This window comes from Silurus meridionalis, chromosome 29 (genome assembly GCF_014805685.1).
Source record: "Silurus meridionalis isolate SWU-2019-XX chromosome 29, ASM1480568v1, whole genome shotgun sequence".
Taxonomy (NCBI): domain Eukaryota; kingdom Metazoa; phylum Chordata; class Actinopteri; order Siluriformes; family Siluridae; genus Silurus; species Silurus meridionalis.
Genome location: NC_060912.1, coordinates 11,369,737 through 11,395,358, shown reverse-complemented (window position 1 = coordinate 11,395,358; position 25,622 = coordinate 11,369,737). Strand labels below are relative to the sequence as shown.

The following is a 25,622-nucleotide window of genomic DNA, read 5'->3' as shown; positions in this document are numbered from 1 at the left end:
CCTCATATTCCCACTTCCTTTCAGAGAGCTGAATTTGATGAAGGAGCAGAAACTGAGTCTGGTGGAGCTCCTTCATGTGTTTTTTAAGGAGATGAAAGAAATGGACATTTCCAGGTTGGAGAAGGTTTTGTTCATTTTTGATGGTTTGGATGAGTGTCGTTTTCCTCTGGATTTCCAGAAGACAGTGAGAGTGTGTGATGTAACTGAATCAGCACCAGTGCATGTGCTGCTGATAAACCTGATCAAAGGAACCTGCTTCCTCTGCTCTCATCTGGATCACCTCCAGACCAGCAGCAGCTGATCAAATCCCTCTGAGTGTGTCCATCGAGTCACAGAGTGCGAGGGTTCAATGACCCTCAGAAGGAGGAGTACTTCAGGAAGAGGATCAGTGATCAGAACCTGGCCAATAAGATCATCACACACCTGAAGTCATTAAGAAGCCTCTACATCATGTGCCACATCCCAGTGTTCTGCTGGATTTCAGCTGCTGTTCTAGAGAGAATGTTGGGTGAAGCAGAGAGTGGAGAGATCCCCAAGACTCTGACTCAAATGTACACACACTTCCTCATCATTCAGACCAACATCATAAGAGAGAAGTACCTACAGAAGCAGGAGAGCGATGAAGAAATGCTTCTCAAACTGGGGAAACTGGCTTTCCAGCAGCTGGAGAAACAAAACCTGATCTTCTATGAGGAAGACCTGAGAGAGTGTGACATTGATGTGACAGAAGCAGCAGTGTATTCAGGTGTGTGTACGCAGATCTTCAGAGAGGAGTTTGGGCTTCACCAGAGTAAAGTGTACTGCTTTGTTCATCTGAGCATTCAGGAACATCTTGCAGCTCTGTATGTGCACCTGACCTTCATGAAGGAACAGAGAAATGTTCTTAAACAGAATCAGGTCTGTAGGACACTTTCAGATGTTCACAGGAGTGCTGTAGATCAGGCTTTAAAAGTCAGACTGGACATCTGGATCTTTTCCTCCGCTTTCTTCTGGGTTTCTCACTCGAGTCCAATCAGAAACTTCTACATTCCTTAGTAACACAGACAGGAAGTAGCTCCCAGAACAAAGAGGAAACAGTTCAGTACATCAAGAAGAAGATCAGTGAAGATCTTAATACAGAGAAATGCATCAATCTGTTCCACTGTCTGAATGAACTGGGTGATGATTCTCTAGTGGAGGAAATCCAGCAGTATCTGAAATCTGGAGCACAAAGTAAACTTTCTCCTTCACAGTGGTCTGCTCTGGCATTTGTGTTACTGACATCAGCACAGGATCTGGAGGAATTTGACCTGAATAAATACATCACTCCAGATAAGATCAGAGATAAGATTCTTGTGAGATTGATGCCTGTGATTGCAGCGTCCAGAAAAGCAATGTAAGTGAAGCTGAATGAAATTGTTCTACTGTTCCAGTGTTGAGAACAAATCAAAGGTCTAAGATGTTCAGATGAATCGAACTCTGCAGGACTCTTTAGACTTTTTACTTTCTCCTCTTAGAAACCTCTCTTACTTTCCCATTTGGATTCCTGGATCTCATCCTCCATGTTTATACAACCTGTGTGTGATGATGTTCCTCAGCTAAAACTCTCGCCAAGCCAAATCTGAACATCTCCTGTCAATTCTTATTATTATTCCACCATTTAATCATTGTGTTCAACTGATGTGTGATGCTGAAAGTGAGACGCTGCAGTGAGGCTTTGAGAACTTGTTTGATCTTCTGCATTTCTGTTCATTATCTTTTATTTCCTTCAGTATCAGATGCAGTGAAATTACAGAGAGAAGTGGAGAAGCTCTGACCTCAGTGCTCAACTCAGAAACCTCCAGTCTGAGAGAACTGCATCTGACTGTCAATACACTGGATCTGTCTGGGAATAAACTGCGAGACTCAGGAGTGAAGCGTCTCTCTGCTCTACTGGAGAATCCTGAGTGTAAAGTGAAAGATCTGAGGTAAGATCATCTCTCTGAGAGACACAAGAACTCACTAAAAGCTGCAGTGAATTGTTGTATACAGTGTTGTTTTTCAGGTGAAATTTGCTGTAGCAGTACAACATCCAGAACAAATCTATCAGTAATGAAACTTCTCACTTCCACTAATCATTAATGCACTGAGAATTAGATCCATGTGTGAATAAAACTCCAGTTCAACAGAGAGAAAGAACCTGATTCATGACTTTGAACAGAAAGCAGCAAAACCTTTACACCTCTTGTACACATAATGACAGGAATCTCAATCACAGCAATAATCATTGGTCAGGTTTAATATGATCTTGTGATTGGACAAGAGAAAGGAGACGGTCCACCATAACACACACATGCGATGTGTGTTTGTGCTGCTGCTCTCCTTCATCTCATCTTTTACAACTTCTGTGTTGAACTGCAAATGTTGAAGATCTTCTAAGAGTAAAAAATCCCACATTTAGTTCTGTTTTTTCCTCCACATTCATGTGGTCATTAGTGCTGCTCTACTTCTAATCCCCTGCTGTGAAAATGAGCTGAAATTCACCTTACACTGCCACCTACTGGTCATTTACTGCAGTTTTCTTGTGTCATGGAAGCAGTCTGAGATTAGTTAAAGTGCAGTAAAATATTTATCAGCATTAAATCATCTTTAACCTGTTAGCCTTCACCACAGCTTTTGGGACTCAGAGCTGAAAATGTCCTACCAACACTTTAAAAGTTAACAGTTCCTGATAAAGGTGGGCTACATACACAATTTATATATCTTTAAAAAGAAAACACTTCTGTCCATTATTCAAAGTTGATATTGCTCAGAAAGATGTCATAATGAAGTACCCAGATTATAAATTTCCTGCATTTGAAAAAAATATTTCTTCATATATAAATACATGAAATCAGTTCTGGAGCAATCCAGAAAAGTCCTGGGTTAAAAGCAACATGTCTCATGAGTTTATATTTTAAATTGAATGAAGATTTTCATGATAAATGAGATTCGTACAAACATTTATCTGAGACTGTGTCTGATCCTTTTCTCCTCCCCCTGTTTGAGAGACACCTGCTAAACTCAGGTGATCATTTATACTCTATTCATACAGTCTGCATAGAAAAACCTGCTGATCATTAAAGACTTTTGTTCTACATGTTTGGATTTTGATATTGAGTTGGGATTCATATTGATGACCAGGTAGCAGACAAGCTCTTGTTTTACAGTCATGACCATTCATATTGATGTGCAGCCATTCCAATCTCAACAATACACACACACACACACACACACTTTTAATAAAATAATACAAAAACAGGCAGTAAAACCTATAACATGGTATAAAACTATAAAGGGAGATTAAATGTAACTTTCAGATGTAAAACAGCATCATGCAGATCTCCAAGTCTCTGTTGTTGCTCCGCCCCCAAGAATATTTTCCACATCGCTGCTTTGTGCAAATCTCCGATAAAACAACTTTTTTGACTGTCCATCTTTTTTTCTTTTCCTTTTTTTTTGTAAACAAAGTCCAGTGAGCACGAGCTATAAACAGCAGTTTGTGCAGAACTGAGAACTGCATCACATCCTGGTTCCTCACACCACATGCTGCTTCAACCAGGAAGAGTTTATAAACAGTAATAAAACTAAAACTCACATGTGGGGAATAAAATCCTCCCATATATCGTTAGAATCCTGCACTTATTGCCTTCATTTTCCATCAGTCATTCAGTTTCCATATTGTTACTGACTGGAAATAAAAGGTTTAAAGTGAAAGGTGGTGCAGAATAAAAACGTCGAGTGGAGACTCAACCCAAGATTCCACCTGTTTATTTATTTATTTATTTATTATTTTTTATTTTGTTGTCTCAAACATTTTGTAACATTTATATTCTACCAGCAAGATGTAGTTTTTTATGTGAAAGTTATTCAGAAGCATTTACACACAAACACCAGCCGAAGTTCTGTGACGTAAACATCAGAATAAACATCTAAATGACACCACTACTGTTTGTTTGGAGTAAAACTTCTTTACAGCATGTTGTTCAGTGGAGCCTCATCTTTCCTAATAAACGGGGATCAGCAGCAGTGGATGTGTTTGTGACTCGTTATTACAATAATAATGTGAGTAGTGTAGTTTTTATGCATGTTGTTGTGTACTGCTCACACACATTCAGCAAATACATTCATTATACGTTTTCCATTAAAAACAGAGATCTGAAATCACTGCTTGAGGCTGAGAGCTTTAGAATGATGTAGAGTGAGTCATGGTTTCTCTTCTCCATTTTTATTTCATCTATTAATAAACATTAACACCTGAGAACACTGGGATATCAGTCACAGCGCTGAAGACTAAGGGGTTAATTTCATTTCTTTTTATTAAAAATTATATATTTCTGAAATATTTCAACTTATTTTACACAAATGAAATCTGCTCATTTTGTAGTCGGGGAACTCGCACCACATGACTGTCTAGACGAGGACTTCCATCAGTGTCTGTGACTGGTTCCTCACATCAACACTGCAGGAACGAGGGAGAACACAAAGGATGTGTAGAAACTGAGAGAGTGAAGTGTGTGTCATTGTGTATCTGCAGGTTGTGGTATTGTGGAGTATCAGATGAAGGCTGTGCTGCTCTCGCTTCAGCTCTGAGATCAAACCCCTCACACCTGAGAGAACTGGATCTGACTAGGAATAAAGTAGGAGACTCAGGAGTGAAGTGTCTCTCTGCTGTACTGGAGAATCCTCACTGTAAACTGGAGAAACTGGGGTAAGATCATCTCTCTGAGAGTCACATGACCTGCTCCTCAGTAACACACATTCTCTAATAGTGACACTGAAGCAGAGCTTTTAGGTTCAGCATCAATGTTCTGAGGAGGAAGTATGTTTCTTTCACACACACACACACACACACACACACTATCTCTCACACTCTCGCACACACTTGCACACACACACACATACACACTCACTATCTCTCTCTCTCTCTCTCTCACACACACACACACACACTATATCTCCTCCCTCACACAGACACACTCTCTCTCTCTCACACACAATCTCTCTCTCTCTCTCTCTCTCTCTCTCACTCACACACACACACTCTTCCTCTCTCTCTCACAAACACACTCTCTCTCTCGCTCTCTCTCTCTCTCTCTCTCTCTCACACACACACACACACACACACACACACTGCATGAATTAAACAGACTTGTTCTTGTCAGTAAATAAACTGTTTCAACATTCAGTCTGTTTATTATCTGAATTCTCTCATTTACACAATCTATTGTTTATCTTTCTGCATCCATCCATCCATCCATCCATCCATCCATCCATCCATCACTCCATCCATCACACTCATTTCAAAACACACACAGGATGTGTAATGTGTAGAAACTGAGAGAGTGAAGTGTGTGTCATTGTGTATCTGCAGGTTGGAGCATTGTGGAGTATCAGATGCAGGCTGTGCTGCTCTCGCTTCAGCTCTGAGATCAAACCCCTCACACCTGAGAGAACTGCATCTGTATGGGAATAAAGTAGGAGACTCAGGAGTGAAGTGTCTCTCTGCTGTACTGGAGAATCCTCACTGTAAACTGGAGAAACTGGGGTAAGATCATCTCTCTGAGAGTCACATGACCTGCTCCTCAGTAACACACATTCTCTAATAGTGACACTGAAGCAGAGCTTTTAGGTTCAGCATCAATGTTCTGAGGAGAAAGTTTATTTCACCCAACCCCCCACACACACACACACACACACACACACACACACACACACTATCTCTCTCTCTCACACACAAAAGCACACACTTTTTCTCTCTCACTCACACACACACACACACACACACACACACACACACACACACACACACACACTGCATGAATAAAACAGACTTGTTCTTGTCAGTAAATAAACAGTTTCAACATTCAGTCTGTTTATTATCTGAATACTCTCATTTACACAATCTATTGTTTATCTTTCTGCATCCATCCATCCATCCATCCATCCATCCATCCATCCATCCATCCATCCATCCATCCATCCATCCATCCATCCATCTACACCACTCATTTCAAAACACACACAGGATGTGTAATGTGTAGAAACTGAGAGAGTGAAGTGTGTGTCATTGTGTATCTGCAGGTTGTGGGATTGTGGAGTATCAGATGAAGGCTGTGCTGCTCTCGCTTCAGCTCTGAGATCAAACCCCTCACACCTGAGAGAACTGTATCTGAGTATGAATAAAATAGGAGACTCAGGAGTGAAGTGTCTCTCTGATCTGAAGGATGATAAACGTTACAAACTACAGATACTGGAGTGAGTAAAAATCAGTTTTATATAAACACTGAAACTGATGTCATGATTAGTGTTATTTACTACATCAGCGTTATTTAGCAGACTTGTTTTATTTTAGCACATTTGCCTTATTTAGCATATTGGCGTTATTTGACACGTGTTATTTTACCACATTAGCATTACTTGGCACGTTAGCATTATTTAGCACACTAGCATTTTTGTACATTTAGTACATTAGCGTTTATTAGATATTTAACATACTGGTACTGTTTAGCATATTAGAATTATTAATTAATTTAGCATTATTTAGCACATTAGCGATATTTAGAGAGTTTGTAAAGAGTAATAAAACTAAAACTCACACGTGGAGAATAAAATCCTCCCATATATCGTTAGAATCCTGCACTTATTGGCTTCATTTTCCATCAGTCATTTAGTTTCCATATTGTTACTGACTGGAAATAAAAGGTTTAAAATGAAAGGTGGTGCAGAATAAAAACGTCGACACCTGCAGAGAGACTCAACCCAAGATTCCACCTGTTTATTTATTTATTTATTGTAGTTTTTAGCCTGGGGTCTCATCTGTTTTGTAACATTTATATTCTAGCAGCAAGATGTAGTTTTTATGTGAAAGTTATTCAGAAAACATATACAAACAAACATCAGAATAAACATCTAAATGACAACATTATTGTTTGTTTGGAGTAAAACTGCTTTACAGCATGTTGTTGATCAGCAGCAGTGGATGTGTTTACAGACGGACTCTATAAAATCCTTCTTCTCAACTCTCATCAAAGTCCATTCTAATGATCATCTTTTATTCCACACGGCCACAAATATTGTTTTTTCTGTAAGCAGTTGGTTTCCACTCGGACAGTGCTTTTATCTCTCCACCTCCACACCGTGTCTTCTATCAGTCCTGTAAAATTCCCCTCAGCTTGTTCTTAAAGTCTGCACTTTAATATCCATGTAGAAGAAGAGAGAAGCTCTACAGCAGTGATCTTTATTAAAAGCAGCAAAAACTCTCCAGCCTGGGATTGGAGAAGTGCAGTGATGTGATGCAAATATCTGCTCATGTTCCTCTTCCATCTTCTGCACCTTCTCATTTCTTCTCACTAAATGTTCTACCAAAGATATTATATAAGCATGATGAAATGTTGAAGGAGAAATGATCCACTGGAATCAAATCCTGGTTTCCTTGAAGCAGAGATAATTACCTGCTGCTGATCATCAAACACCTCCTTCTAGTTTTCTGTTACTGATTCACTTCTTTCTCTTCTAGATTTTACATCTGATGAACAATTGTGTGTGAAGACTCCAGTGTTCCTGCATTTCCGTGTCTGCAAACCGAGAACACGTTTATCTACAGGATCTGAGGAGTTGATGTGAAAAAGCCCAGAGCAGAAGGAGTCCAAATCACATGTATTACTTTGTGCTTTAGTTAGTATTTAATAGAGTTTCTCTCTTTATGCTACAGGATCAGACCCAATCCAATCTTTATTTTCTCTCTGATCTGATCTCCATTTCTTACTAGTATCAGGTGATTAACCCAGTATGGGATCAGTGCTGTCTTTAGTTCCTACACACACACACACACACACACACACACACACACACACACACACACTCACTCTCTCTCTCTCTCTCTCTCTCTCTCTCTCTCTCTCTCTCTCTCTGTGTGTGTGTGTGTGAGAGAGAGAGAGAGAGTGTGTGTTGTGTGTGTGTGTGTTTGTGTGAGAGAAACACACACACACAAACACACACACCTGGATGTATATAATATGTATATGATGTATAATTTAATATTTCCCACAAAAACACCCATAAAACTATAATGTTTTATATAAAGTACAAAAAAACAATAAATGTAATTCTATTTACTCTTCTTTCTTTCTTTCTTTCTTTCTTTCTTTCTTTCTTTCTTTCTTTCTTTCTTTCTTTCTTTCTTTACACCCAACTTATTGAAAACTTCATCCCAGAGTTCCGTCTTTTTTTTTGGGGGGGGGGGGGACTGTGATATGAATAAAGGTTAATTTTAAAGAACAATCTAGCAAATAACAAATAAATAGAACAAACAAATTTGTCACAATACTGATTATCTACCAAGTCAGATTCCCAGAATTCCAAATGTGAAACTGGAGACTCCTTCCTGACAAAACTAAACAATAAAAGTTCTGTGTCATGTGACATCACAGAAAACGAAATGACCAAACAGAGAAGTCAAGTTTGTCAAGTAAAGTTAAATTCTATTGTGCTTTTCACAACACACATTGTCTCAAAGCAGCTTAAGTTAAGGTGAGTGGTGTGTATTTATCTCTGATGAGCACCATGGAGATTGTGACCAGGAAAAACTACTATAGATGTTATGATGAAGAAACCTTGAGAGGAACCAGACTCAGAAGCAGAACCTCATCCTCATTTGGTGACATCAAGAGTGTGATTATAGTCTTTAAACACTACAGAACACTGGAGAGTGAGAACTAACATGAGCACTGGAGTGTGTGATTATGAGTGATGATCTTTCTACAGTCTTTTACAGTCAGCTGACGTTGTGGAACCAGGAGCTACTGAGCAACTCATAAAATACAGTTGAAACCAGATATTTACATTCACTTCATAAAAGAACACAACATCTTTTATTTCTTTACTGTCATACATTAAATCAGAGTAAAATTTTCTGTTTTAAATCAATAAATATTAACATATTTGTTGCATTTGTTAAATGTCAGAATCGAGCGAGGGAGAATTTTTATATATTTTTATTATCACTTTCATCAAAGTCAGAAATATACATACACTAAGTTTATCGTGCCTTTAAACAAAAATAAAACATCCAGATGATTCCATTCTGAGCTTAAGAAGCCTCTGATAGGTTCATTGATTCCATTTGAGTTCATTGGTGGCACACCTCAAACACAGAGCCTCTTTCTTTGACATCATGGAAAAATCAAGAGAAATCCACCAAGACATCAGAAAAAGATTTGTTGACCTCCACAAGTATGGCTCATCCTTAGGTGCAATTTCCAGATGCCTGAAGGTCCCATGTTCATCCGTTCAGACAATAATACACAAGTATAAAAAACATGGGAATGTACAACCATCATACCGCTCAGGAAGGAGACGCATTCCGAGTCCCAGAGAGGAACGTTTTTTTTGTTGCAAAATGTGCGAATCAACCCCAGGACAACAGCAAAAGATCTTGTGAAGATGCTGGCTGAAACTGGTAAGACAGTGTCATTATCCACAGTAAAACGAATACTGTACCACCATGAGCTGAAAGCTTACTCTGGGAGGAGAACGCCATTACTTCAAAACCACCATAAAAAAGCCAGACTACAGTTTGCAACTGCACATGAGGGAAAAAATCTTAATTTCTGGAGACATGTCCTGTGGTCTGACGAAACAAAAATTAAACTGTTCAGCCATAATGATAAACGGTTTATTTGGAGGAAAAAGGGAGAAGCTTGGGGTGGTAGTATAATGTTGTGTGGCTGCTTTGCTGCAGAAGGGACTGGTGCACTTTACAAAATAGATGGCATCATGAGAAAAGAAAATTATGTGGATATATTAAAGCAACATCTGAAGACATCAGCCAGGGAGTTAAAGCTTGTGCGCAAATGGGTCTTCCAAATGGACAATAAACCCAAGCATACCTCTAAATTAGTTACAAAGTGGCTTAAGGACAACAAAGTCAAGGTATTGGAGTGGCCATCACAAAGCCCTGATCTCAGTCCCATAGAAAATTTGTGGGCGGCACTGAAAAGGCGAGTGTGAGCAAGAAGGCCTACAAACCTGACCCAGTTACACCAGTTCTGTCAAGAGGAGTGGGACAACATTCCAGCAAACTATTGTAAAAAGCTTGTGGAAGGAAACCCAAAACGTTTGGCCCAAGTGAAACAGTTTCGGGGCAATTTCACCAAATACTAAGGAAGTGTATGTATACTTCTAACTTTGATGAAAGTGTCAAGTCAAGTCAAGTCAAGTTTATTTCTATTGCGCTTTTCACAACAGATATTGTATCAAAGCAGCTTTACAGAAATCAACAGTGATGGTGAATAGTGTGTATTTATCGCTGATGAGCAGCCGTGGCAACTGTGGCAAGGAAAAACTCCCTTAGATGTTATGAGAAAGAAACCTTGAGAGGAACCAGACTCAAAAGGGGAACCTCATTTGGGTGACATCAAGAGTTTGATCATAAATCTTTCAACAATACGGAACACTGGAGAGTGAGAACTAACATGAGCACTGGAGTATAAGATTATAAGTGATGTTCTTTCTACAGTCTTATACAGTCTATATGGTTAGTAGCTCCTAGTTTTATGAGCTCAGCATTTGTGATCATCACAGATCCAGCATCAGCTTCTCCATGCCAGAGCCTTTAAACAGTCCTGGAGGTCCAATATCAAACTCCACACATGTAGCGGGATCCAATTGGCACTGGTACGTCTCTAGACCTCAGGAAGCCTCGGGATGGGGAGAGAAAGAGAAGCAGTGGAGAGGAATTAGCGTAGCTGCTGTTCATGACATTAACAGCGCAAGTTAAAAATCAGATGTTCTGGAGCACAAGGTTATGATGTGATGTGTGTTATGTGTAGGCTTTGCTAAAAAGATATGTTTTTAATCTGCACTTAAACTGGGAGAGTGTGTCTGATCCCCGAACACCGTCAGGAAGACTATTCCAGAGTTTAGGAGCTAAATGTGAAAATGCTCTACCACCTTTAGTGGACTTTGCTATTCTAGGAACTACTAGAAGCCCAGAGTTTTGAGATCTCAGGGAGCGTGACAGATTGTAGCGTGTTAAAAGACTGGATAGATACATGGAGATAAACCATTTAGTGCTTTATAAGTGAGAAGTAATAGTTTGTAGTCTATTCGAAACTTAACAGGAAGCCAGTGTAGGGACGATAAGATTGGGGTTATATGATCATATTTTCTCGACCTTGTAAGAACTCTGGCTGCTGCATTCTGCACTAACTGGAGCTTGTTTATTAATGACGCAGGACATCCACCTAGTAACGCATTACAGTAGTCTATTCTGGAGGTCATTAACGCATGGACGAGCTTCTCTGCATCAGATATAAACATGTTTCTTAGCTTAGAAATATTTCTGTTTTTGTAACTTGGTTGATATGATATTTGAAAGACAAGTCGCTCTAAAATAACTCCCAGGTCTTTTACAGTTGAACTAGTGGTTACAGAACATCTGTCTAAATGCAGGTTGAGATGCTGGAGCGTCTGTATACTAGTTTTTGGGCCGATGAGCAAAATCTCAGTCTTATCAGAAGTGATAAAAATATATAAAAATTCTCCCTCGCTCGATTCTGACATTTAACAAATGCAAAAAAAAATATGTTAATATTTATTGATTTAAAACAGAAAGATTTACTCTGATTTAATGTATGACAGTAAAGAAATAAAAGTTTTGTGTTCTTTTATGAAGTGTTTGTAAATATCTGGTTTCAACTGTAGCTCAACATTTGAGATCATCACAGATCCAACACCAGCTTCTCCATGCCAGAGCCTTTAAACACTCAAAGAGGTCCAGTGTCCAAACTCCACATGAATTCAAATAGTGCTATGTAGGTACTGATGTAGGTAGTGAGAAGGTAAGAAGGTCTCACTGAAGATCTGGGTTACTGATCAGAAGGTCAGGACCCCACTACTGTCAAGCTTTCACTCTTGGGACCCTTAAATATTTATACTGTTATTTGTGGTTATAAAACCAGGAGCTACTGAGCAACTCATAAAATAACTCAACAGAAAAGGTGATTTTATTGGTGGTATTTTTTATTAGATGCATGTTTATGACATTTAGCTGTTTAAATCGTCACGTATATCTTTTTTTTCAGCAAACAGACATGTGACATTCAAAAACTCATCTCACTGAAGGAAGGTTTCCTCCAGGTTTCTCCAGTCAGGACTCATTACATGAGTCAGTGATAATGTTTTTCTCTCTGTGTCGTTTCTAGTCCACTTTATAATTCATTCAGACAAATATAAAGCAAATCAAATAAATGAAAGTAAAACAGGAAGGTAATAAATGTCAGTTAAAAAAATTAATGGAGCAGCAAAGTTTATGTGTAGATAAACACTGACACCTACAGGCTGGAGAAGGTACAGCATCTTCTGAGGTCAGCTGGAGTTGGTCATGGTAGATAAAGTGTTAGTCAGTGTGCTAATGTCTATTATCTGTCTAGTAGTAAAACTCAGGTTTTACTGATGTGAGGTGTTTGTGCAGTAGAACTCAGGACTGAGATGATGTGAGGTATTTGTGCAGTAGATCTAAGGACTGAGGTGATGTGAGATGATGTGAGGTGTTTGTGCAGTAGAACTTATGGCTGAGGTGATGTGAGTTGATGTGAGGTGTTTGTGCAGTAGATCTAAGGACTGAGGTGATGTGAGATGATGTGAGGTGTTTGTGCAGTAGAACTTATGGCTGAGGTGATGTGAGATGATGTGAGGTATTTGTGCAACAGGGGGGATTCTAGGATTTTTGAATGGGGTGGCACAGGGGGGACCATGCCCCAGTCAGGGGGGCCATGGGACAAATCATGTGCATCAACACAAGTGGGACGACATAAAAATGGCAGTGCTCAAGTGCCTGTAAAACACATCTCTCTTTTTATAAACACAAACCAGTGAAAAGACAATAAATGTTCTCAACTGCACTGTACTGCATCCACACGTCTCTGACATCTTCTTCTTAAATGTATTGCTCTCCTTTCCTTTTTACCACAAAATTTTGTCTAAAAATAAACAAACATCTAACTTATCATCAATATTACACAAAAAGTATATTTAATAGCCGTATTTTAATCTGATTAAAGACCAAAATTTAGCGTTTACTATTTGGGAAAGTGATCGTGCCTTTAATCTGGTCTGCAGCCTGTGAAATCACGAGTCTCCTGTCTGAGCTGTGAAATTAACAGCATTTAAATCCAGTGGCTTCGTAAAAATACAGGAAATAATTGGCAGTGAGACAATGAGTAGGTGTGTGTTGTTCTTCAAGATACGCTGCCAATTAGCACATGACATCAGTGTGAGATTTTAAATGCACCTGAATTGCTCCTGCACCGCAGATGTTATTCTATGACCAGTCTGCGCTGTTGGGGAGCACAAAGGGGGGCACAGCATATTTTGGGGGGTTGGGGGGACACGCCCCAGTTACACGCCCCAGTTACACGCCCCAGTTGTGCAGTAGATCTCGGGACTGAGGTGATGTGAGATGATGTGAGGTGTTTGTGCAGTAGATCTCAGGACTGAGGTGATGCTCTGTGCTCTCACTGGAGATAAAAGAAGTCCAGACTGTGAGGGTGGTTGCAGAGCTGCAGCTGGTTGTGTGTAACGTGGGAGAAAGACATGAGCCGTCACTTTCACCACAAGTTTCAACAAGCTGCAGAACTGACAGGGAAAGAAATATGGATGGGAAAAACAAACACACACCTTGATGAGCTGTTCAGTATTAAAGCTGTAACTCGTGGTGTTCAGGAGGGAAGAATGGTGCAGAGCTGCTGAGGTGACAGGGGGTGGGGACGTTTCCTCATTGAACTCATCAGTCTCATGAGATGTGAGTTTCTGGAGATCTGCTTTGTGATCACACAGAACTCAACTCAAGGTGTTATTTATTAGTGTTGTGGTGAGGATATGAGATCATCAGGACACTTTAGCTTAAGCAAATAAGACACAGGAGATCGGTGTGGCTGGTATCTGAACTCATGTATTAAGCAGGAAGCTTCCACCTCCCCTGAGTAATGATTTCACCCCTGAACCAGGAATACAAAATACAAGAATCCTCAAAACCTTCATAAATCAACATCACATTTTACATTGAACAATTATGAGCTTCTTTGCCATGTTTACCTGTCATTTTAAGCCCCACCTTTTATGTAAATTAGCTTTTAATTAACCTCTTAACCAAATGGCCCCGGCGTTGTCAGCTCTGTGTCGCCTTCTTGTGGAGAAAGAAAGAAAGAAAGAAAGAAAGAAAGAAAGAAAGAAAGAAAGAAAGAAGGAGGAACTGCACTAAAATTGTCAGTTATGTTTTCATTCCCTGTGTGCTCATTCACTAAGCTGAATAGCCAATCAGAGTTCTCGTCTCACCGACAAGCTCCGCCTCTGATTCAACATGCAGAAAAAACTAATGATGTCCGAGGCCCGGTTCAAATTTTGCACTTTTCCTTTTTGAAATATTTCTCCATTGCTGTCGATGCTTCCTGTCGCTCACATCACTAACTCTATTGTCACGAATGAACAAAGTCATGCGTGCACTACCTACTGCCACCTACTGACATGGAGGGGTATTTCCATTACTTTGCCAGTCACGACATTGCAGGCTCAGGCCATGTCCAGACTGATATTATTTTAGTTGAAAATGCATATTTTTCTCCACGTTTTGGTCTCCTGTCCACACTGAGGCAGCGATTTTAGTTGACAAAAACAGAGCTTTTTAAAAACGCTCTGATCTTTTCTGTACTGAACTTCAGTAGTTGGTCATTTACCACTTTAAGCAGAGCTACGATGAAGCCCAAATCCTCACTGATAGATTCTATGAATGTAATTGTATGAGATAAAGAGGAGATAGTGGACAAGTGTTAATGCCATGTTTTTTTTTTCATCAATTGCTGATCATTTCTTTAGGGTTTAGTCAAATTACCTGCATTAAATTAAACAGGAAATAGATTTTTTATTATTTATAGAAGGTGAGTTGCTTGTGGTCGCACTGCCTACTGCACTCTTCCTGTTTATTTTTAATATTTGAAATCACGTTGTTCTTCACATATTATCCACATGAGTGCTTTATGCCTTTGTGAGCTGGTGTATGAGATCAGTTATTGCTGAAACATCTACAGTAGGTATGTATCATTAGCATAGCACTGGAAACTAATACCCTGGATATTTGCATTTCAACCCACTGATATATTAGATTATAGATCTGCTGTCAGCTCAGAAGCTGAATGCTTTAGTGGAAGTAATTAACACATCACCCTGTTATGATTCAGGTATCTGAAGCCTGTGTGGCATGTGAGGAACGTCTACAGGCTTCAGCACAAAAATGAGCAACTTCTCCAGACGTTAATTTTCTTGCAACACCGGTGATGAGTCATGTGAAGCGTAAATGAGGAACGTGTCTGAGCGTGTGTGTGTGAGTGTGTGTGTGTGTGTGTGTGTGTGTGTGTGTGTGTGTGTGTGTGTGTGTTGATCTGTAAGCATATCTAGTCTAGTCTAAAGATCTCCTGATTTCTCTTCCAAACTGTCTGTCATCTCGCTGTCAAAAGATTGTTGATGTAATGACTTAAAGATCTCTAAATCTGATTGGATAATGGATGGTCATAATTAAAGATTTCATACACTATACTTTCTTTCTCAGAACTGATGTAGATGTTGAGGGTCATGGACAAAACTATTCCATTTCCACTTCTTTTCACATTACATTTGCACATTTGAAGTATTTCAGAGCTTTCTTCGTTTCTGTACTTCGGACCAACCTAAAGGAATGTTAGAGTCTGTTAGTTGGGAGGAATCTCAATACCTTTGCAAAGCAGGTTCCTTCAAGTTCTTACTGATGATTAGATCCTCTACTTGAAGCCATTTTTCATAGTTGGACCTTCAAGGGTTCAAGGAGCAACCAAAAAGAATCGTTTTGTTCATTTTGATGAACGAGATTCAAAGAAACGAGTCACTAAAATGATCCGATCTTCACATCACTAGAGCACACGAGCTTCAAACTGCAGATGCTTCTATAATGTAGGAGCAGGAAATGTTTAGGAAAACTGATTTAAAACTGGAGAAAGAACTGGTGGTACAAATGTGTGAATGGGTGGCATTTCCTTTAAGAGAACACAGAGAGAGAGAGAGAGAGAGAGAGAGAGAGAGAGAGAGAGAGAGAGAGAGTCACATCAAAGAGATTAACAAGAGTTTGAGTCAGAATGCAGAATCACTGACTCATATCCTGCACAAAACCTTCTCACAGAATGAGCATTTCTGTGTTCGAGAGAGAGATACAGAGAGGGAATGAGAGAGAGAGAGAGAGAGAGAGAGAGAGAGAGAGAGAGAGAGAGAGAGAACGAAATGACAAATTACTATAATAACGAGTGAGTCATCTTTGTGGAATTAAGTCAATTATCCCCACTATAATTACTGTTTCTCCTTTAAATACACTGAGATCTGTTCAATATACACATCTCTCACTGTATAGAAGACGTTCTGACCTTCAGAAGCTTCCAGAGGACAGATTTTGGGCAAACAAGGTGGATGTGAATGCAGCTGAATCCTTCTAACCAGATAAAAAAAAAATTTGGTGTTTAACTCTGTGCTTCAGCACCTCTGCTTAAAAAAAAACAAATACATGCGGACTTCCTGTGCATGTTCCACGTGCTTCCAGGGTGTTTCCTCTGGGTTCTCCAGTTTCCTCTCATCTCGCATCATGTTATTAAGCGCATTGACTCTATATTGCTCCTGTGTGTGTGTGTGTGTGCGCATGTCCTATTGAGCGTGTATTTCCAAAGCACACCCAAGATCCACCTGAATCCTGAGTAGGATAAAACTCTTATTGTATGCGAATAATTGAGTAAATGAACGATTTTCAGATGCCAAACCCAACAGAACTTCACTCAAGGTTTCTTTTATTAATTCGGGTCATGGCACCACCAAAGTGCCTCTGCTGAGCCCTTGACAGTTTTCAGCTTGTCAGTTGTATGTCGTTCTGGATAAATGTTTCTGCCAAAGTCCATCAATGTAAAATTTGAGGTTCACTGCATTCAACACTCGCCAATTTCAGAATGTGTTTGAGTTGATGTATACAGAAGATTGCAGATAGATGCTTTTTAATCCGAGTGTTTTACGTCATCAGTGAGGCTGCATGAGATAAGAACCATTGCAAGTCCCTGAGGGTTTATCTCACAGAAGACCTCTACAAGTTAAGGGCCTTGCTTAGGGGCCCAGGATTGGCAGCTTGGTGTGGCTGGGATTCGAACTCATGACCTTCAGATCCAAAGTCCAATGCCTTAACCTGAAATTTTCCCTTCACTTGAACTAGGAGACCCAAACCTAGTCAACAAAGCCAACTGCTATGGAGCTCCAACCGTTGTGGATGAATGAATCTCCACAAAATCTAGTGGAACATCTTCCCTGAAGAATGGATCTTATTATAAGAGTGAATGGAGACTAAATGTGAAATGGGATGTTCAAAACTAAACACACAGCAATCTTATGGCCAGGTGTCCACAAACTTGCGGCAGTATTGTGAGATGTTTGTTATCTTTAATAAAGAACTCCCTTTAATTTCCCCCTCAAATATAGCGAGCATTTCAGTTTACATTTCATACGTGATCACGTGCAGGACGACTGCCTGGGGGTGTAACTGAAACGTTTTTCTCGCCACCCGACTGTGTGTGTGTGTGTGTGTGTGTGTGTGTGTGTGTGTGTGTGTGCATGCTACAAACCTGTTATAGCATGTGTCTAGAGCAAGGCAGCTTTTGTATGTCATTTACACTCCATTGCACAAGTCAGAGTTTTGTAGAGGACTGTAGTATTACTCCCTGTGTGTGTGTGTGTGTGTGTGTGTGTGTGTGTGTGTGTGTGTGTGTGTGTGTGTGTGAGTAATGACACGCCCTGCCTGCCTGACAAAAGATTCATAAAACAAACTAACCCGAATGCATGATGTTTTCTACTGAAGACTTTATATGCTTTCAAACACACACACACACACACACACACACACACACACACACACACACACACACACACACACACACACAGTAGGTATGCTGTTACAGGAATATAATCACAGACGAGCTGGTGTGGCTCATGTAACACGGCTGGTTAAACTTTATTGTGTTCATGAATCATATTAAGTAGGGAAAACAACAAAAACAGAAATTCACAAAATCCTAATGGTTTCCACTACAAATCCCATTGCAGACCATCTGTTTACAGTTAAATCCATTAACCAAACAGTTCCCCTGATATACCTATTGGGATTTTGTATATCATTAAATCTTTATCATGAGAACCAAATAAACCAGTGCTGGAATCTTGATAGCCTCCTAATGGTCTCTAATGGTGTCCAGTAGACACCAGCATGTAATCCTTAATGGTCCAGACAGAACATACAATTAATAGAAGGCAACACATTTACAGTAGACTCACAGGAAGTTACAACTTCTATTCAAACCATTACAGTTCCCATCCTAACCATTAAAACAGTATTTTAATTCCTATTCAAACCAGTACAATTTTCATTCTAAAAATTTGAGTTCTCATTATAACCATTCGAACCAATGCAATGTTCATTATAACCTTGAAAAAAACAATACAATTCCCATTACAACCACTGAAACCAGTAAAATTCCCATTATAACCATTAAAACCACTAAAATCTCAATATAAACATTTCCATTACAACCATTGAAACCTGTACAAACCCACTATAACAATTAAAACCAGTACGACTTCCATTTAAACAATTCAAATCTGTAAAATTATTTTTGTAACCATTCAAACCAATATAATGTTAATAATAACATTTAAAACCAGTACAGTTCCCATTATGACCATTAAAACCAGTACAGTTCCCATTATGACCATTAAAACCAGTATAAACTCTAAGAGGGTTTATTATTGCAGGGTAAAAGTGGTCAGAAAGTTTTTTTCTTCACTGAGAATGAAACACTGCAGGACGTTAAGCTCAGTAGAGACTCGCTATAAAGTCGAATAAAGACACGCCACTGATTTTACGGAAACCTGTCGGTCTGATACCGTTACTAACACTGAGATCTGATATCTAAGATCAGATCAGATCAGACCGGTTGAATTGATTGGATTGGAAACTGGTTTGTGGTTCGTTTCTCTGTGTTTCGACATGAAAAAGGCGAAGCGAAGAAGATTCTCAGCTCCAGTCAGTCTGAACTCGTCATGCAAACTTCCTGCTGCTGCTGCAGGGGGAAAAACTGAGCTGGGCTCCAACTTCTGCTGAGTGTTTCCAGATGTGAGGAACTCTGTGTGTGTGTGTGTGTGTGTGTGTGTGTGTGTGTGTGTGTGTGTGTGTCCACTGCTTTGGAACACTAGAGCAGAGGGAAAATAGTAGACTATGCACTCATCTCCGCCCTGTCCACTTTAAAGTCCCGAAGCATCAAATTACAGGAGTGTGTGTGTGTGTGTGTGTGTGTGTGTGTGTGTGTGTGTGTGTGTGCATTTCCCTCCTTCGTAGCACACTGACACTGTAGGTGGTGGGTTGTACATTTAGTTTTTTTTTCCCTGAGTGGGAGGATTCAGGATCTCAGCCAAGATGTGACAGCAGTGAAGGAAGAAGGTCGAGCACCAAATTGCTGAAGAGAAGGAGAAAGGAGCAGCTGAAATGGCGGAACAGGTAATGGCCTTTTCTCTCCATTTTTCTTTCTTCTAACGCACCTTCACAGAAACCTCCCAAGCTACCTTGAGACCGAACAGGTCTTCAGGTCACTTTGCTATAAAAATGAGGACCAAAGAAAAAATAAACTTGTCATGTCAGAAACTTTTTTTTTTTTGGACATTACACCAGCTCCAAACTTTTTTTCCTTATGAAAGATCTTCTCAGGAAGGTAGGACTGCTCCTGCAGATCCTTAAAGAGAAGCGTTTCTCTTTTTTCTTCAATGCAGCGACGTGTCGACTGCAGCAGGCATGTCAGGAATTCTCTCCGGACCAGATCAAAACGCTCACAGCTCTGAGGAAAGGTGGAACTTTCACATCGGATTTTCTTCTGAGTAACTTCTTTTCTGTGAGCGCATGTTGAGAAAAAGTTTGGCTTTTGCATCGTTCTGACACGCCGAGTCGATCCGGTTCAGTCTCGATCTGTGTCTTAAACACAGCTTTAACGGGATAAAAAGCTGATCAGGTGGAATGACACAAGGCGAGTTGTGAAATAAGATAAAGTTTGATGTGTGCTGAGGTTTAAGACAATGTGAAGTTGAAACGAGAGCAGGTTTGGTGCAAGGTGAGGTTTAAAAGAAGATGGGGTTTGGAAGAAGGTGTGGTTTGGGATGAGGGCAGGTTTAGATGAAGATGGGGTTTGGGCTGAGTTAAGGGTTGGGACAAGGTGAAGTTTGGGACAAAGTAAGGTTTGAAAGAAGATTAGGTTTGGAACGAGGTGAGGTTGGGAAATAAAGAAAGGTTAGAGACAAGTTGAGATTTGGGACAAGTTGAGGTTTGAGACAAGGTGAGGTTTTAGTGCAAGGTGAGGTTTGGGATGAGGTAAGGTTTGAGATGTGGTGAGGTTTGAGAGACGTTGAGGTTTGGGATGAGGTTTAAGAGAAGGTGAGGTTTGGGAAAAGGTGTGGTTTGGGACAAGGTGAGGTTTGAAATGAGGTGGGGTTTGAGACAAGGTGAGGTTTGAGACTAGGTGAGGTTTGGGAAGAGGTTTGAGAGAAGGTGAGGTTTGGGATAAGGTAAGGATTGAGACAAGGTGAGGTTTGGGATGAGGTGAGGATTGAGACTAGGTGAGGTTTGGGATGAGGTGAGGTTTGAGATGAGGTGAGGTTTGGGATGAGGTGAGGTTTGAGACGAGGTGAGGTTTGGGATGAGGTGAGGTTTGAGACGAGGTGAGGTTTGGGATGAGGTAAGGTTTGATATGAGGTGAGGTTTAGGGTGAAGTAAGGTTTAAAACTAGGTGAGATTTGGGATGAGGCGAGGGTTAAGATGAGGCGAGGTTTGGGATGAGGTGAAGGTTGAGACAAGGTGAGGTTTTGGGATGAGGTGAGGTTTAAAATGATGTGAGGTTTGAGAGAAGGTGAGATCTCAGAGCCTTTGAGTGAATCTGACCCTCTGCATTTCCTGAATTCATACCAGTCATGTTAATTGAGGCCATATGTACCACTGGGCATCGCTCCATTGTGTGTGTGTGTGTGTGTGTGTGTGTGTGTGTGTGTGTGTGTGTGTGTGTGTGTGTGTGTTTGCAGAAAACATGAGGAACCAATCAGCTCATCTGCATTCTTTTATTATTATAAAACACAGAGAGAATGCTATGTTTTGGTTCAGTTCTGATAAAAAGGACACAGGGACAAACCTGAACACACACACACACACAATGTCCACTTTATTAGGTACATCTGATCATGAGCAGACCGAACATATAAAACCACAGAATAAGGAGAAAAAGGTTTGAGGGTTTCTAGGGATGTTTGGTGGTGTTTGGGAGATATTCGGTGGTGTTTGGGGGGATGCTGGGTGGTGTTTGGGGTGTTTGGGGGTTGGTAGGGAGTGTTTGAGTTGTCTTCAAGGTTTGAGGGGGTGTTTGGGAGTGTTTGGGGGTGTATTGGTAGTGTTTGGGTGATGTTATTGGTGCTTGGGGAGCAGAAAAGCATCATAAAAAAAACGATGGCTCATGGGGCAGATGTGGCTGAAGGGGCTACAGCAGCATCAGGCTCCACTACAGAGAGCACAGGATTCAAAGTGGGCATTTTACCTTTGATGTTCTGTGTGGTGTGTGTGTGTGGGGGACAAACCTGAACACACACACATACACACACATACACACACATGCGCACACAATGATGAACCGCAGTTTTTCTCCACCACACACTGAGTGGAAAACCCGCCGCTTACCAGGACCCAGGGTTTTGACAAAAGCTCCTCATGAGACTTAAACCCGACTTTAGGCCTCGGTGTGTGAGTGAGGAGAGGCAGGGCGAGGCAGGACCTGAGGCAAGAACCAGGCCAGACTGGTTTGGACGGGGATGTGGTTTTCCCCTACCACCCCCTCTCGCCCCGGAGAGATCAGGATGCAGTGTATTTCAGTCTTAGGTGTGTCAGTAAACAGTGTACTGGGGGCGGAGCTTAGCTCGACCTGCAGGTATTACAGGTATGGGCACTGCTAGAAATTGTGTTTGAGCAATTGGACATGTGTGTGTGTCTGTGTGTGTGTGTGTGTGTAGGTGTGTGTGTGTATGTGTGTGTGAGAATGAGGAGGGAAAAAAAACAGAGGGAAGGTTTCTGTGCAGAATATTTTAGAAAATCTATGAATGGTCCTGAAAACAAGAAGCGTTTTTTTTTCTCTTTCTCTAAGAGCTGGGCTACCGGTTTGACGGGAGTTTGGGGATGTTTGGGTGGAGTTGGGTGGTGTTGGGGTGTTTGAGGGTAGTTTGGGGTGTTTGGATGGTGTTGGTGGTGTTTGAGGGACTTTGGGGTGTTTGGATGGGGTTGGGGTGCTTGAGGGAGTTTGGGGTGTTTGAGGGAATTTAGGGTGTTTGTATGGTGTTGGAGTGTTTGAGGAGTTTGGGGTGTTTGGATGGTTGTGGGGAAATTTGTGTGTGTTTGGATGGTGTTGGGGCAGTGTTTGGGGTATTAGGGGTGTTTCCAAGGTGTTGGGTGTGTTTGAGTGGGTTTTTTTTGGGTGTTGGCAGGTTGGACCTGTTCGAGCTGACAGGAATACAGTATGTGAGCTCAAATTATCACTCTTGACAAGCATCAGAGGAGCAGAGGGGCAACAGCAGCATCAGGTTCCACTACAGAGGCATAGAATTCAAATTGGACACGTGGGTGAGGATACATGTGTGTGGAAGGAAGGATATAGAATGCAATAAAAGAAAGAAAAGAAATGAAAAGGAAAGGACAGAAAACTAAAGGAAAGAAAATGTTCAGAAGGTCATGGGTTCCAATTTGAGCACCAACAAGTTGACACAGTTGGGCCCCTGAAAAGGCCCTCAACCATCATCTGCTCAGTGTATAAAGGGGATCAATGGTGAACATGGTGATGTGAAAGACATCTGAACATGTGTGAGATCACGTCTGATTTATGGATGAAGAGAAGATCAAGGATTCGTGTTACTCTTTCATTATGAGATCTTTAAAAGTAAACTCACTCCCTCTATCTCTTGCTCTCTTTCCCTCCATCTCTCTCTCTCTCTCTCTCTCTCTCTCTCTCTCTCTCTCTCTCTGTCTCAGTTCTCAGACCTGGAGAAGGCCATCAACACTTTGGTCTCAAACTTCCATGGTGCCTCGGCTGATAAAGGCGCCACACTCAAGACAGATGAGTTCAAGAACCTTCTCTCCTCACAGCTGCCCAACCTTGTCAAGGTAACACACACACCACACACACACACACACACACACACACACACACACACACACACACACACAGTAGGGTGTGGCTGCAGATCCCCTGTGAGGAAACTCTAAACCACATGATCCTGCCTGCCCTTATTTTATGGGGATTTTTTTTTTTAGATATATAATTTTTTTTTCCGGTTTGGTCACTAGAAACATCTCAAACAGAGAGAGAGAGGGAGAGAGAGAGAGAGAGAGAGAGAGAGAGAGAGAGAGAGAGAGAGAGAGAGGAGGGAGAGGGAGGGGTGTGGGGGGCAGTTGAGGCTGATTCAGGAAAAAGAAAATGTCTTTACTGAGAGCCTGGTGTTGGTGAGGGTGTTTGTGAGGGTGTTCCTGCCTCAGGCTGAAACGTGGTGGAATTTGTGGAAAGTAAAAAAAAGTTAATGAAGGGAGACAGATCAAGAGGAGAAGAGGAACGAATTACAGTCGAAGACTACAAGAAAGTATAGAAAACAAGCAGGAGAGAAGGGAAAGAACAAAAAGAAACCAAAACATGGAAAGTAAAGTGAAAGAAAGAAAGAAAGAAAGAAAGAAAGAAAGAAAGAAAGAAAGAAAGAAAGAAAGAAAGAAAGAAAGAAAGAAAGAAAGATCACATGTTGAGTATGTTGCTGTAGAAGTACAGATTATGAAATCAAGTCTGGAAGAAATGTTTTACTTCACATCTCTATAATAAACCTCAGATCAGACCCATGTACAGAGTCACATGGGAATTAAACAATATTAGATTAGATTGGATTTGTTTAGATTGGATTAGATTATAATAGTGAAAGGACACTTTGCAGACCTGATGTGGAAGACACTGAAATGTTTCTTTGGTGTGTAATAATCACAATGAGTGTAAATTAGAATAGAAACACAAAAAAACTGTCATGTTTACAGATAATCTGAAACACGTCTCTGACACTGGAGACTCCTTCCTCCTTCCCTCCCTTCTTCTTCTCCTCCACTCGCTCCCTCCCTCTCTACCCCTCTTTTACTCTGTCTTCCTTATGGAACCTATGTGAGTGTCTTTCCCATAGAAACAAGTGTTTGTGATTGACTGTGTGTGTGTGTGTGTGTTGTGGTTTCAGACCGGAGGGTCAGACGTAGGTTTCGGGGAGGTGCTGAAGCAGATGGGGGTGAAGGATGGAGAGGGAATAACCTTTAAACACTTCTGGTCCCTGGTCCAAAATCTGGCCACGTCTCAGTTCGGCCTGCTGAGCCACGAGAAAGTGTCCAAGTGCACCTGCCTTCTAATGTGAGCAACGACCCGCCACGCCCCCAGCCACGCCCCCAGCATCACGCCCCCACCATGTACCTGCCACTTGGCTTAGCTCAAGATGGATGATGAGGAATTCTACACATTTTCTAGCCAATACAACAATACAGTTATATTCTTTAACTCTCTCTCTCTCTCTCTCTCTCTCTCTCTCTCTCTCTCTCTCTCATAATCGTACGTTATTCTGCTGAATCTGACCTGTTGAAGATATTGCAGTGTCCAATTCATTGTATTCGCTTACAACCTAAAAAGTACACTACATCTTAAAAAAGGGACCAAAAGCACTCACACTCATCCAGCACTCTGAACCGAAACAAACTGGAGTTTTGTATAAAAAAGAAAGAAAAATAAATAAATAAATAGTTTTTTTTTTTTTTGGCGCATCTCAATTGAATCGTGTTTCTACATCTCTTATAAGTGTCGTTTTCGAGCGTGTCCGTGTTATCAGGCTTTCTAAGGTTTTCCTTTACGCTACACTATGGGTCAAAAGTTTGTGCCCCCCGATGGTCATGAACGCTAGAAAATTACACAAATTCTGATCACATTGTGAACTCTGTGGTTTTTCATCATAATATCATTAAAGACCTCATGGTGGAGCTTCTGATAACCTGAGAAGCTTTTCTTCCAAACATTCCCAAATAACCAAGAACCCTTGAGTCAGAAATTCAAATTCCAGTGCAAACTTTTAACCACTAATATATATATATATATATATATATATATATATATATATATATATATATATATATATATATATATATATATATATAAACCGCCTAGGCCACGCCTACTTCTTCTGACATTTTGGGTTTTTTTTGTCAAATTTATCAATTCTCCTGTTTTTATCAACTGCATCCTGAAACATGTGTTTACAAAAATTAAAGCCAAATTATTTCCTATCCTCTTGTTTGTGTCTTCAGTGTCCTTCACTTCATACATACAAAACCAGTGGACCTGCTGTTACGGGAATATAATCACCAAGTTACATCATTAAAGCCAGATGTGAGATGTTTAAGAATGTTAGTGCACAATGTGGAGGTAAAGAACATGCAG

At 40.6% G+C, this 25,622-nt stretch overlaps 1 protein-coding gene and 1 long non-coding RNA gene across 2 annotated transcripts; both read left to right on the top strand.

The window, feature by feature from the left end:
* Nucleotides 1-12,577: 12,577 nt before the first annotated feature.
* Nucleotides 12,578-13,499, top strand: LOC124382198. The gene is made up of 3 exons (XR_006924995.1): nucleotides 12,578-12,695; nucleotides 13,225-13,228; nucleotides 13,425-13,499. It is a non-coding gene; the product is annotated as an uncharacterized LOC124382198 (long non-coding RNA).
* Nucleotides 13,500-19,459: 5,960 nt separating this feature from the next.
* On the top strand, nucleotides 19,460-25,468 carry s100v2 (S100 calcium binding protein V2). Its single transcript, XM_046844362.1, has 3 exons — nucleotides 19,460-19,600; nucleotides 23,150-23,281; nucleotides 24,382-25,468. Exons 1-3 carry the CDS (start codon nucleotides 19,589-19,591, stop codon nucleotides 24,550-24,552), a joined length of 315 nt encoding a protein of 104 aa, XP_046700318.1. The 5' UTR covers nucleotides 19,460-19,588; the 3' UTR covers nucleotides 24,553-25,468.
* The last annotated feature ends 154 nt before the right edge of the window (nucleotides 25,469-25,622 follow it).